Genomic DNA, 15,060 nt, shown 5'->3' on the forward strand with positions numbered 1-15,060 from the left:
AGATAATGTAACTAGGCCCTAAAATAATCTTACATACTCTACGTTGTATTTTTTCAAGATTATTATTTTGTTCTATTGTAAGACTGCTATAGAACGCTGGAGCACAATATTCTAAGATTGGTCGTATATAACCTACGTATATTGTCACTAAATCCTTAAAAGGTAAATTGAATTTCTTAAGTTTCCTCAACATGTACAGTTTTCTTTTGCACCTTTTGACTAAATCATTAACATGTAAATTCCATTTTAAATCAGATTGTATAATAAATCCAAGAATTTTGAGAGTTTGTACATTGCATAGAGTAGAGTCATTAATGGAAAGAACTTCAGGAGGAGCAGGATTTTTCATAAAAGTAACTTGCAGGGTAAAACACTTCAAAGGATTGAGTGACATATTGTTTGATTGAGACCAGTATTGCACAGAGTTAAGTATGGGTTGTAATTGTGAAACGTCTGTTGATTTACGACATGGTACTAAAGATAAATCATCAACATATTTGAAGAAATGTATAGGAATATTTTCACATAAATCATTAACCATAATTGAGAACAGAATTGGGCCAAGGCGTGTCCCTTGGGAAACACCGGCATGACAATATTTAATATCAGACAGAGTTCCATTATATAATGTACTTTGTTTACGACATTCTAAAAAACTTATGATCCAACTTATTATCCAAGGTCTTATGTGCATATTAACCATTTTTTCAATTAGAATGTTGTGATCCAAGCGATCAAAAGCCTGTTTAAAATATGTACATACAATAGTTGATATAGACCTGTTGTTTACAGCATGTTTATAAAGATGATGTAAAAGGCCAACAAGATAATGTGTAGTAGATAACCCTGGTCTGTTACCAAACTGATGTATATCAATGAGTTTCTCAATATCTTTCAATAACCATTGAGCCATAAAAGATTCAGCTAACTTAGAAAAATGTGAGGTCAAAGCTATAGGACGCAGATTATTAATACAAGGTGGGTGCGATTTTGGAATAGGAGTTACTTGAGCGGATCTCCACTGTGAAGGGACAACTCCTTGTCTAAAAGATATATTAAGGATCCTAGTAATCGGTACACTCAATTCACATGCAAATTCTCTAAGTATGCGAATAGGAAGATCGTCTCTAACAGATGCTTTATGTAACTGCATTTTACGCAGTTTACAATAAACTGCCCAACAACTAATCTCTGGACTTTCACACTGAGAAGGTAAAAAGGCTGGTAATGATTTCCTGTTTAAAGGAGAAAGATCAGAAGCAATAGACAAAAAAAAGGCATTAATTGCATTAGCTGTTTGTTTAGGATACTGCGTACTTTGAACATCAATATCAGGAATAATTATCGGTATATGGTCCTGGTTACCATTTGTAAGTATCTTTATATGTCTATACCAGGCTGAAGGATTATTCAACTTTTCCTTTTTAATACGAGTATTATAATAATTCTTTTTTGCAACAGAAATAGCTTGAGCAACTTTATTTCTTAAATGCCTCCAAAGAGTATCGTTTCCTTTTTTAAAAGCTTTTTGTCGGTCTCGAATAAGTGATTTGATAAATGGAGTTACCCAAGGTTTGTCAGTACTACTCACTTTCACTTCACGCGAAGGTCAGTATAGATCAAGGTGACATTTAATGGTGTCAATTAACCTATTACACGTTAATGATAAATCAGAGGTATCTAAAAATACTTCTTCCCAAGTTCGTGCAGTCAACCATTGACCAAATAATCGTAATCCACTGTCCTTCAAAGGACGAACAATCCTGGTCTTTTTATTAGAAGTATTTTTTGAACCAATAGTTGAATGCCAAATAATACAATTGTGATCACTTCTACCAATTGGAGGAAGAATTTAATATTTGCATAAAATTCGGAAAAGTTTGTAAAAATCTTATCAAGTATATTACATCCCCTTATTGGTTTGTTGACTACTTGTCTAAAACTATCGTCTCTTAAAATTTCTTGAAAACTTAGATGATTAAAATCCCCAAGTACGGTTATCCCCACGTCAGGATATTTTTAATAATGATAATGATGAAAATGAAAATGAAAGTATGTTGATTTGAATATGTCTGATACAGAAAACTTATATAAGTTCACGGGAGTTATCAAATATAGTATCAAATATAGTGATGGATTTTTTTTATAGAAATCTGGAAATAATATTGAATACCAAAAGAAAAATTAAGAAAGATTTTTTTTATGTGACAGGCAAACAAGCAAAAAAGTGTATCATATTTGTAAGTAGCTTAATGATGGAGGTGAAGGGGTGGTGCTAGATGGCAATCAGAAGGGCCCTATAGGGTTTTACAAGGGAGCATGGGCCCCTCGCCCTCAACCCCCCTCTAAAAAACCCAGCAAAGACACTGATACGGTGTATTTAAAAACAACTTATTTTGCCGACAATCAAGACAATGACACTGCGTACTGATCATCGTGTGTGAGTGCGGAAAACAGAGCATTTCACATAATAACTATAATCTTGTTTATAGCTTCATCAACATTAATACTGTTCTCCCTGAGGGCACTATATTCATATTATTTACCCCGGCTTTAGCCGAGCTACTATCAGGCGCTCAAGCATTTAGTAAATCTTCCTAACGGGTACCCATTTACTATGTGGAGAGTTGCAAACGTAGATTAATACCTTGCCAAATGCGATTGGTGCCGCAGCAGGACTCGAACCGCGAACGATGTGATTCACAGTCGAGCGACGTATCAACTGGACTACGACACTTCTACTTGAGAATATAGGGATAACATTTCGGTATCCTTGTTTGGATCCCTAAAAGGTAACCTTTATTTCCCGTTTCAATTATTCTGGGAAAGTCAGGAATGACATGTAAATTTTATTAATAAACCTAAGGCCACCCTGACTGAAATTCGGCCTTTCAAACCGCCATCTAATTCTTTCATAATGATGCAGTAGTGATTACAAGGGAGACAAACAGAGAAATTGGGAGACCGAGACAGACAGAAATATGGAGAAAGAGGCTGAGAAATAGAGAATGAGAGTAGTGAAGAAGTGGGAGAGCGACATAGAAAGAGGAAGAAACAGACACAGAAAGAGACAGAGATAGGGCTAGTTTGAGAGGAAGAGGGAGAGAGAGAGAGAGAGAGAGAGAGAGAGACAGAGGGGACAGACCACTAGAGAGAGACAGAGAGAGAGAGAGACATAGACCCCTGTTACACATGCGTCGGCTTTTAAAGCGGGCCCCGGAGGCGGCCTCACACCGGCAATTTGAAGCCGCCTCGAGATCATCAAACCCCTGTTACACATGATCTCGGGCCCGCAATTTTGCGTCTACACATAGGCCGGCCTCACGTCGCCTTTTCACGAGCTGATGTTGGGGCGGACTCCAGAAAGACAGAAAGAGAAAGTGATAGAATGATAAAAACAAAGAATAACATAAGAGAAGGTAATAGAAGGGAGAAACAAAGAATAACATAAGGAAAGACAGAAAGAGAAAGTGATAGAATGATAAAAACAAAGAATAAGATAAGGAAAGACAGAAAAAGAGAGTGATATATAGAATGATAAAAACAAAGAATAACATAAGAGAAGATGAAAGAAGGAAGAAACAAAGAATAACATAAGGAAAGACAGAAAGAGAAAGTGATAGAATGATAAACACAAAGAATAACATAAGGAAAGACAGAAAGAGAAGGTTATAGAAGGAAGAAACAAAGAATAACATAAGGAAAGACAGAAAGAGAAAGCGATAGAATGATAAAAACAAAGAATAACATAAGGAAAGACAGAAAGAAAAAAGGATAGAATGATAAAAACATTTCACATAAGGAAAGACAGAAAGAGAAAGTGATAGAACTATAAAAAAAAAGAATAACATAAGGAAAGACAGAAAGAGAGAGTGATAGAATGATAAAAACAAAGAATACAGGTTACGTCACTTCCGCTTATAAGCCGGCCCGAGTCCACTTTTGGTGTTACACATACCGATTGCGGGACTGAGGCCGGCCTCAAACCACATCCCGAGGTGGACTGAGTCCACCTGGCCTCAGTCCGGCTTTTCGAAAAAAGTTGGTGTTACACATACGTCGAGCCGACTCCGGGGCCGGCCTCAGTCCACTTTCAGACGTATGTGTAACAGGGGTCAGAGAGAGACCACTAGAGAGGGAGAGAGATGGAGAGACGGAGTTAGAAAACTAAAAAGAAGAAAAAAGCCTAATTTATACAGGGTGAGGCTAGCCAACACATCGTTCCACTGTAAACCACATACAAGTCTCGATTGCGAGATAACCTCGCGGTTTGGACGGTGCGCAAGGTTCTTCTGGAGACGTTCCAAAGTCCCCCAATACGAACTTTTAATCCACACCCATAGGCTATAGAAAGCTAATGAGTAGGCCCATAATCGTAAGTGCGCAATGACGATCGTGGGTGTAATGTGCATAGTATCATTCCACAAGAACAGTTTGGCAGAATTTACATTTTGCGATCATGAAAAGCGAGAAAGCAAAAAGTTTATTATTAAGAGTGAAATTTATCTTAATAGACCGTTAATGTCAATAGACCGAACCTTGCTGACCGACTATGAGGTATAGCGGTTGCTCAAATCTGCATAGGCCTATTGCTAATTTCAAGGGGGGGGGGGGGGGGCTATCCATAAACCTTTCCAAAAAATATTTCCAGTAGTTGAAAACAAACTCCCGGAACAAACTACTTCCATCGAAAATTGCAATAATAGCCTGCTTTCAAATTTCGCACAAAATTGTTTAACAATCGACCAACTACTAGGTATTATGTTAGGCCTATATCGTGAATATTAGACCGATAACCTGAAAGTTGAACCTTGAAGAATTGTGTCTGTCTTTGACCTTTGCTAGTTTCTAAAAGGAGTGGTAAAGTGGTATGACCTTCATGGTCTGTTTCGAATAGTTGTGTTTTTAACATTTTTGGTATATAGAAGGGCGGATCCAGGATTCTCTGAAAGAAAAGAGGGGGGGGGGCGTGAATTTGTCTCCAGATATAATTTTTTCTCCTGGGAAAATAAGATTTCAGGAATGCCCCGTGTCTTATCCATGCTTTGTTCATGGACGGTTTGACAAGAAAAACAAAACAACAAAATGTTGAAAGATTCTTGGGCGTATAAGCCCCCCGCCACCTTATTAACAAACTGGGTTTTTCGTGTTTGTTTTTACAGCTGTAATCTTTCCTTTTCATGGAAAGGGGGTCTTTCCATTTTCTGGCACCCCTAGCAAAGAAAAGGTAAGCTTTTGATAGGGCTCATTATTATGGTCTAAACTAATTTTCATATCTTGTTTGCACATTATTCTTTGGAATGTCAACAAAAACTTTGCTTAATTCCATCTATCAAAGGGAAAGAAAAAAATATTGCAAACACACCTGTGCACCAATTCCATGCACACTTCTTAAACAAAAGTTTCTCCAGACAACTCAAAAGCTTGCTAGAGGCTTGCCACGCATAGCAAGAGCAAATGTATTCTAAGTGAATTTCATCCATAGAGATGCCATTACGGGAGGTGAACCCAAATAGTCGGTATGCAGAGGTTCAGGAGAGTAACGTGCATAATGGTAGTAGGTATAGGTCTATGATATTATTAAACAGGTCTACTATTATTAGAAAATATCGTGCAGTCATTTACACTCTCGGGTCAGCGTTTATAAATACAGAAGCAGAATTTAAGATTCAAGCTCGTAAAAATATAAAGTTTCGTGTTTGTTTTTTCTACCAAGGCAAACAAGCAACAAGATCTGTGCTTCATTTTGTTATTCACCGCTTGAACGAGATGAACACTTTCCTACCCCCAAATGTTAGCATGGTCGGGTCTGCAATGGTACGACTACTCCGTGTTACCTGGGAGGAGTCAATCAAAGAACTGCAGGTGTGGTTGCTATGGTAACGTACTTGCAGAGCTCCATGACGTAGGTGAGTCATGAGGAAGAAATTGAGATGCATAGTGTGAGTCTAATCATGGTCTAATGACGGGTGAAAGGGAATGTTCGGGAATGTGGGCTGCTACAGACTATCATCATGCCCCTGGGTTAAATGATGAGTTGTATGACAATGGTCTAAACTCGGCCATCAATTATGGTACACTTACCAAATTCTGAACTTTATCCCGTGTCCCGTATCTAAATGGGAACCCACCCTTAGCGATATGTATTTCGCAAAATAAAGCCTGGAACAGAACACGATCACAAAATGAAGATAATGCATTGAGTTGGTAAGAGTCGAAAGGGAAAATAATCCCCAGCCAAATTTGAGAAGTATTTTGCCAGAGGAGGTACTGATAACTCATTGTTGTTATGCCCATGTCACGATTTTGTTTTGCTTGAACGGGAAGCATGGGGAGATGGCGTGTGCAAGGACACAGAAAGGCAGGCATGTAGGGGTACAGAAAAATATACAGTGAGTGGATAAATATATGGATGATCTACTTACGAAAAGATCAATGGATAAGGGGGAGAGAAAGAGAACCGCAATGGAAGAGTATAAGAGCAACTCATAATTGATGAGACAACGACAGACAAACTGGACGAGAGAGGAGTACAAAAGAGAGAGAGAGATAGAGAGAGTGAGAAATATTATTGTTAAATTGTCATTTCAAACACAACATTCAAGAAGTTATATTCCTTTTCTTTCTTGTTGTTATTTCCCTTCCGTCAAGTGAAAAAGCGGGCTTTGTTGAGACTTCACATGCACACCTGCTCATGCCATCTGTCGCGCTGGCCGCTGGCCGCTGGCAGTCATGACAGCGTCAACGAGACACACACACATCAACTGTAGCTGGCGCTATTCCACTTACAATGACGAAGCACAATTAACTGAATGTTGGTCTCTCTATTACAAATAACAGTACCTAGACTCCTAGAGTAGTGTTCTGAAAAGAATAATGAGGAAAACGGTGATGGCGGAATGAGGATATCAGAGAAGAAGAGGGATTGGATGTAAAAGAGTAAGATGACAAAGAAGAAGAACAATAAGAAAGTAAAAGAAGGAAAAAAGGAAACTTACTACGTCCATTTTCATGAATGAACATATGGAAAATAATAATATTTACAATGGAATATTTTTTAGGCATATGACACATTATTAGTACATTTTCTCGTCCTTGTCAGGCAAAAAGATTTGTTTTTAAGCAAATGAGTAATTCTGCTCTAATAGAAAATGTGGATAAATCAAGTGTTCTTTCCATTAGACTGTGAAATACCATTCCCAAATACAATTGTGTAGAATATAAGTTTGTTGACATTATGCATCCTCATCATAATTTGGCTAATTAGTCTCATTATTGTATCATCATTGTGCGATTATTATCATATCCATTTGTCGTGTAATGTTCCAATATACTACATTCCAGTATAACCAACAATACTGAAATACAGGTCTGGACAAAATAGCATCCCAGGTAGGTTCAATATACGGGACGATCGGAGTATTTCGGCACCCGGGGCAAGCAATGAAATTGACCAAACTTATCATCCACAAACACTGTTACGAGCGAACGAAGTGAGCGAGTAGGGAGAAAAAAGACACTTTCATTCCATTACTTCGTCATCAAAAGATTTTTAAATTTTGTGAAGGAGTGAATCAGTGAAGCGGCAACAAATTTCTTCAAACTGCTATTTCATCAACAAAAGTCTCTAGCTAAGATTTTATTTTAAATATATTCGGGCCCTTGCTATCCCAATGCGATTTATTTACCCAAAGGTGGGGTTGTTCGGACAGCGCTCTGCCCGAATTTGGCATGCATGCACAATAAAATATGAGCCGATAGTTGCTCAAATATTGGAAATCTAAAATTCCTCGGGGGCACCTCTAGCCCGTAGCCCCCCACCCCACTCCGCCTCGTACGTTTATAACTGCAACAGAGCAGAGGAGTTGATAATTATGAACACAAGCGTCCTCCTAATCAGTTCTTCTTCAACTGGGGTGCAAAATTAACGAGTTCACTGCAGGTATATAGTAAAACTAAGCCCTTTTCTTTCAAATACTGAACCTCCACAATGTCCCTTTTTTTTTTACATGGCAGTATATTTGGTGCAATATGGAATAAAGCAACGCGAATTATACGTTTTAAAAAGCTATCGAGGCGCAAAATCACGACATCCTTGATCAATACATACCAGGGAGCACTGCACTGAGCGACCGTGAACGTATGTTCGAATATTATACCCTAAAAACTATATTTACCCTTCGTATTGGGGGCGAAATAATCCTTAAGATAAGAATCGTATACGCCTGGACTTTTCTTCCATTTTCTCCGATTACCCTTTCAGATCTTTAGTGTGTTTTTGTTCTTCTTCCTTTGCGCGCCTTTGAGAATTTAGCACCCCTGGCACGTGCACCTCTATCCTCCTCTTATCTTACATGGCTTTCGATTAAATGAAAAATATGTATCAAATGGCGTCATTGTTATTATAATATTTCTCTACAAATTCATGAAATATTGCGTGTAAATTTCTTCAAATTGCTATTTTATTCATCAAGTATTGTCCAGATAACCAACCTGTCCGAGTCCGGTCACATCTGTTGATATCAGGCGCGTACGCAGGATTTTTTGAAGGGGGGGGGGGGTTAACATTTTTGAATCGGGCCGAAAATTTCGCATCGACTCAGCAAGCCGCTGAATAAGCGGGGGGGGGGGGGGTGGGTAAGAGGACACTTTTTTTTTTTTTTTGGTCTCGAAATTTGAAAATTTGACATTTTGCTCCGTTGGGGGGGGGGGGGGGGGGGGTAAGGTTTCCTTTTTGAGGTCAGCCAAAGGGGGGGGGTTGGGTTTTTTTTAGGGGAGGTTTATACACATAAAACTACCAAAGGCGGGGGGGGGGGGGTTAACCCCCCCCCAAACACCCCCCCCTGCGTACGCGCCTGGTTGTGACTATGTCACGCTGCGTTCCTTGCGTCTTTAATTTCAGTAGTACACAGGCGTCAATATTCTGAGTGAATGAAAATAGAGGGTACTTAACAAAAACAACAACGACAACAACAACAACAGCAACAGCAACAAAAACAACTATGATTTACGTCATGCAGACAGATCAAAGGGGGATTCCCCCATGATGTCCCCTATGAGCATGCATGATGAGCGCTGCGTGCACGGACTTTGCACTAGGAAGCTATCGTATGTAGGTCTGTACTGTATACACGTACAGTACAGTGCAGTACAGTGGCCATGGTATGCTGAGGGTGCCGTACCACAAGGATACGGGTGATCTACTATGAATTACAGCGTGAAAGTCTACTATAGTACTACAAATAAGTATTCTATCATTGACACAATTGCAGTTGAACTCAACTAATTGTACACCTTCCAATACTCATTCTCTTGCAATTTTAAAGGGATCTTAATCCGAATGGATCGGACTCTAAAACACAACGATCTGATCAACATTTGTAAGTTGATCCCCGATGGTACTTTATCCAAACTGGGAGTGTTTCTGGAATTCAATCATTTCGAAATTGAGACTTTTCGGAAGGAAAATGAGCAAGATTCATTTAATATGAACGGAACCTTCCAAATGTTGAGATCTTGGACTGACAAAGATGGATCGATAGAGAGGTTGAAAGAAGCTTTGACTAAAACTGGTTTGGGGAGTGTCTGTGATCAGATTCTGGCAGGTATGTATTCGTAATAACATACAAAATCATATATTCTGTGCGTAACACGCGCAGCATGCATGCAGAGCAGAGGATTGTAAAGAAACAATTCAATTCTGACAGTTTCAAGACAAGTAATATGTCCTAAATAAACCCCTGTTAGATAGTGTATATAGCATTTCATTTCACTGACCTATGATTATATTTAAAAAAAAAAGTATAACTAGTGCTGAGGTTGAAATCGCAAGAACCCACTATTATTAATTTATTATTATATATTGGCCATTAATTCAAGAGGACACTGTAGTTATTCCATATGACTCGACCAACACAAAATCATTCGTTTGAAAACTCGGTCTCTACTGTCCTTTGCAGACAAAAAGAGAGGGTATTCACAATAGGATTTCTGATGAACAAACTTCAATAACTGTTTCTTACTACTTTAACTTATAATCTCTTGACAAGGTAAAACAGGACAACTGAAGGAAAACAAACAAGGACCAAGTGCGTCTGCTGAAACAAAACTGTTTACGGCTGATACAAAACGGTGAGTTTGTAATGATAAAGGTGTCTAATAGTAATACCATGCAAGATATAATCCCTGTTAAGGGTATTAAAATTCGGGTCTGCTTGCTATTTAAGGACGGCTTTTCATAATTTGAGAAAAGGGTCATCATTCATAAGGGTCATTATTCATAAGGAAGTTAAGGAACGCTATTCATAATCAAAGAAGAGGGTCGCTATTCATAATATGAGAAGAGGGTCGCTAATCATAATATGAGAAGAGGGTCGCTATTCATAAGGACTGCTGTTCCTAATCGAAGAAGAGGGTCGCTATTCACAAGGAAGTTAAGGAATGCTATTCATGATACAGAAGAGGGTTGCTATTCATATAATACGAGGAGAGGGTCGCTATTCATAATGCAGAATGAGGGTTGCTATTCATAATACGAGAAGAGGGTAAAAATTAAATGAGCAAACAAAATGATAAGCTAGGAAAATATTGGATGGGGGAAACCCCCACGGCTGTGGCGTAGCTATGGGGGGGGGGGGGGCGACACGTGGCCCCGAATATTTTTTGAAAACATACATTTCTGAACAAATAAATTTAAAAAAAAATCCCCCCAGGCCCCCCCCCCCCCCCCCCACCCCCGGTTCGGTCCGAACACACTGTGTGGTACAAGTAGGCCGACATAAATATTACGAACAATTTTCGTTGAAGTAATTCATACTAACTCTATGGTCCCTTATTATTTGATCTTCATAACTGCTCTTGAACAATGAACCTGCATGCATATTTGTATTTACACTCGGTATTTTTCCTGTGTTTGTTGTACAAAATTTTACTTCTGAAGTATGTTATGTAATAAGAATTAAATGCCAACTTGTTCACATTAGTGCTATCAGTAATCGGTTTCATATCCGGATCTGTTTATGTTCCAGACACCTGCCAGCTCAAGATCTCCCGCCAGCTCAGCCCGTCCAGCCTGCTCAGCCCGCTCAGCCTGCCCAGCCCGGCGACGACAGGGGCATCGACGACGAAACCCTCAGAAAACTCGGCAAACGCCTCTTTACCGGCGTGGACGAACTCTCAAGCGCTCTGGGCGTTCAGTATGCGGATCTCAAGAAATACAAAGCAATGAACTACGTAACAGGAGAAGTGACCGCGGCCGGTACCATTGAGATGCTCTTTAACTGGAGGGAAAAGATAGAGCCATCCGAGCAAAGAGCAAAACTTGGACAAGCTTTGCAGAAAGCACGACTCATTCGGGTCAAGGAGGAATATCATTTATAACGACCAAAGTGAACTTCAAATGGAGTCAATGGACCAGTGCCCTTTTTACTGCCTTGACTTTGTGTGCAAAGATTAAGTGACAAAATATGCAAACGAGATGCGGTATATCTTAAATGTTTTACACTTGATTGCAAAGAGTTTCGAGGAATCTACTCAAATGAAATATCAGTACCCTTTTGTATATACATATCAATGATGTTTAGGTTGATTACATAAGAAGCCATTGTGCTGTTAGCAGGTTTCAAAAAGTGATGGACAAGTCTATTGAACTTGCCCAAGGTACATTTCTCTTAAAGTAATTTTGCATTCATGTTATCTAAGTTGGGACAAGTGACAAAGTATTCTTTGAGTCTTGGACCCAATGGGCCATTGTTTATAAATGAAGTAAAATATCAGAGTAACACCTGCTGTAAAATAACTTGGAAGTGTAGAATTGGGAAATTGTCCTACCTAGAAACAACTAATGTATGTAATTTTAATTCTGACTCTTGAGATACATTTATTTGTTACGGATGAATGAAATCTTTCGTATTGAGGCGCTTCACAAAGGCATATGCATAAATTTGGTTACATAACGAAAAAGGCCTCTTCACTCACTACTTTGGACTGGATTTCACTCTATGTGGTGTGGTCTCAACTCCAAAGGAAGTGATCCCTATTATGGCTGGTAGAAAAGTGAATTCCTTTACTGTGCATCATTAGGAATTAATATTATGTATTATAAATGAAATATAAAAAAGTCTGAAATACAGTGTGAGTCAAAAAAAAGTTTACACCTAGAAAATTGCTAATTATTTTAAAAATCATCAATGAACAGTAAATGATTATACATCTTATGAAAGAGTGTTTTATCCCAAATCATTTGGTATCTTTTTGTGTGGTATGTGTTCGCACTTGGATGAACACGAGGCATTGTTTGATAGAGTGCAAAAATCGATTTGCGCCAAAGTTGCTTGTGTGATGTTTGAATAAAACAATTGGGATTTTGGGATACAGTGTGAGTAAAAAAAAAGTTTACACCTAGAAAATTGCTAATTATTTTAAAAATCATCAATGAACAGTAAATGATTATACATCTTATGAAAGAGTGTTTTATCCCAAATCATTTGGTATCTTTTTGTGTGGTATGTGTTCACGCTTGGATGAACACGAGGCATTGTTTGATAGAGTGCAAAAATTGATTTGCGCCAAAGTTGCTTGTGTGATGTTTGAATAAAACAATTGGGATTTGGGTATTAATTCGGTCTTTGCAGATCCAAATAACATCCCTAACAAATTTAATCATTCCACACATATCAAATATCGAATATCAAATATCAACGTACATTAATTTGTGCGTGTGTGTGACTTTGCTTCTGCAAAAAGCATATCCAATGCATTCATTTGATACATTCAATTCATTCTCTCACTCTCACTCTTGCTAATCCCAACATAATACATGCTGTAGGCATCACTTTGGCGCATTATGGCCTATTATGGCTTGTAGAAAAGTGAATTCCTTTACTGTGCATCATTAGGAATTAATATTATGTATTATAAATGAAATATAAAAAGACGTCCGAAATACAGTGTGAGTCAAAAAAAAGTTTACACCTAGAAAATTGCTAATTATTTAAAAAATCATCTATGAACAGTAAATGATTATACATCTTATGAAAGAGTGTTTTATCCCAAATCATTTGGTATCATTTTTGTGTGGTATGTGTAGGCATCACTTTGGCGCAAGTTGATTTTTGCACTCTCGCAAACAATGCCTCATTTTCATCCAAGCGTGATCAAATACCACACAAAAATGATACCAACTGATTTGGGATAAAACACTCTTTCATAAGATGTATAATACTTAACTGTTCATAGATGATTTTTTTAAAATAATTAGCAATTCTCTAGGTGTAAACTTTTTTTTGACTCACACAGTATGTGTATTTAATCTGTAAATTCTGTACTACCACTTATTGCTGTATGTTCTGTTCTCTTGCATTTTTATAGCTTGGTAGGAACATATAGATGATTGAACTAAACTTCAATCATCTATATGTTCCTACAATCTAGCCAACGACAAGATTTAGTTAACAATTTTGTCGAGCAAAGATATGACTTTTTTTAATGATAAATCATACACTGACCTTATTAACATTTGGCTATGAATAGATAGATGTCATTTATTCTGAAATAAAGGTTTCCAGTCAGCTGATATTTTTAATGTTCTCTGATTTGCCGCTGCTATTCTTTCATTTTTATTTGCATTCTTCTTTTAATGGCTGGAATAGGAATCTGAAACAAGTCAACACAAAGTGTAGCATCCCCTCGCAGGGTACAAATGGCCTATATACATCAGAACAAGTAACCTCCATTGGACTATACTATTATATTAATAGGCAAGGAAGTTAACCACATTTTCACATATATATTTAGGTGTTTTTGCCTATTTAATGAGCTATGACCTTTCACCTTTGACCTACATACTCCGAAGGGGAAAGGACACTAGTTCGTAAGGAAATGGGCACTTTGCGAAGTAAAATTGGGTTAAAGGTAAAGACCAGTAATGGTCATGCGATTGCATTGTGAAAGAAACGTTGTGGAATCGATCAGAAAAGGTTGATCATCTAGCATCTAGCATCTGCAAGGTTCTGGAATCATCAAAATGATAAGAAATTTGGCCCATTCTTCGTAAAGTTACAAGCACTATACACAGAAAGATGTATATGGGACTACCCTATCTCTCTCACACGACCATGAGAGAAATAAATTTACCAAATATATGAATTAGTAGGCGGTTTCCCGGCAAATTTTTTATCATCATGTATTAGTCAAAACATATTCTTTCACATGATTGGTAATGAGAGCTTCCATTTCATTTTTTGAAATTGGGGCGTTACCAATACTGGTCTTTACCTTTAAGTTAAAGGGGTGATCATTAGAGGTGAAAAGGAGCACATATAAGGGAAAGGGGTACTACTAGGAAGGAAAATGTGATGTAACGGCCTCTATTTTGATAACCAGTTGTACCTCAACAGAATTAAAATGAATCATTTACGTTGTGCAACACTGATCTGATTGAATAGCACACTTTTACCTATTAAGGTTGGAAGACGTTATTTTTTATAATCACATCCAGAGCACTTTGGTATTTTATCTGGGCAAACAAAAAAGTATTCAGTTTTTTATAATTTGTGATGTGCAGCCATTACATGTTTTTTTTTCCCTGTCGGATTTTGGTCAGTGGGTTACACTAGGCAAAATGTGGTCATTTTACTTCCTACTGACAACAAATTGATCTATGGAGGTCTTCTTTAGGGGCTCTGAGGAGTAAATCCAACTGCTACGGTCAGGCCGACAACATTTTTGCTGATGACTTTGATGGTCAAAATTACTTTTGTTATATATTGATGACGTCATACGATGACCCACAATTATAAAGCTGCGCATGCGCCTGGCGCAATAAACTTGCTTTGGAATCTTATACCATGAGTATCAAACGTGTGCTATTATCTGTCTTGAGTATTCATCTGTGTACCTTAAGTAAGAGTACATAACAACTTTCAAGGGTCAAAACTTAGGGGCTAACTAGGAGTGATTCATTCAGGACGGGCAATGTGGTTTCTCTCTGTATGACAATCTCCTATTCTCTCATTTCTGTACCTCTATCTCACTTTCCCTCCGACGCTCTTCATGTGCAAA

The 15,060-nt window shown here is 38.0% G+C and overlaps 1 protein-coding gene across 1 annotated transcript; it reads left to right on the forward strand.

Annotated features, from left to right (window-relative positions):
• The first annotated feature begins 8,915 nt into the window (after positions 1-8,915).
• On the forward strand, positions 8,916-12,097 carry LOC105443689. The gene is made up of 3 exons (XM_011677177.2): positions 8,916-9,605; positions 10,050-10,131; positions 11,028-12,097. The coding sequence occupies exons 1-3, from the start codon at positions 9,341-9,343 to the stop codon at positions 11,377-11,379; spliced, it is 699 nt and encodes a 232-aa protein (XP_011675479.2). The 5' UTR covers positions 8,916-9,340; the 3' UTR covers positions 11,380-12,097.
• The last annotated feature ends 2,963 nt before the right edge of the window (positions 12,098-15,060 follow it).

This window comes from Strongylocentrotus purpuratus, unplaced genomic scaffold (genome assembly GCF_000002235.5).
Source record: "Strongylocentrotus purpuratus isolate Spur 01 unplaced genomic scaffold, Spur_5.0 spur5_scaffold_14, whole genome shotgun sequence".
NCBI classification, from domain to species: domain Eukaryota; kingdom Metazoa; phylum Echinodermata; class Echinoidea; order Camarodonta; family Strongylocentrotidae; genus Strongylocentrotus; species Strongylocentrotus purpuratus.

Bases quoted from the DNA above. Each gene is read 5' to 3' on its own strand.
- LOC105443689 (XM_011677177.2), top strand. From the start codon at position 9,341: ATGGATCGGACTCTAAAACACAACGATCTGATCAACATTTGTAAGTTG. The intron at 9,606-10,049 runs GTATGTATTCGT...TCTCTTGACAAG, and splicing joins CTGTGATCAGATTCTGGCAG to GTAAAACAGGACAACTGAAG. The intron at 10,132-11,027 runs GTGAGTTTGTAA...TTTATGTTCCAG, and splicing joins TTTACGGCTGATACAAAACG to ACACCTGCCAGCTCAAGATC.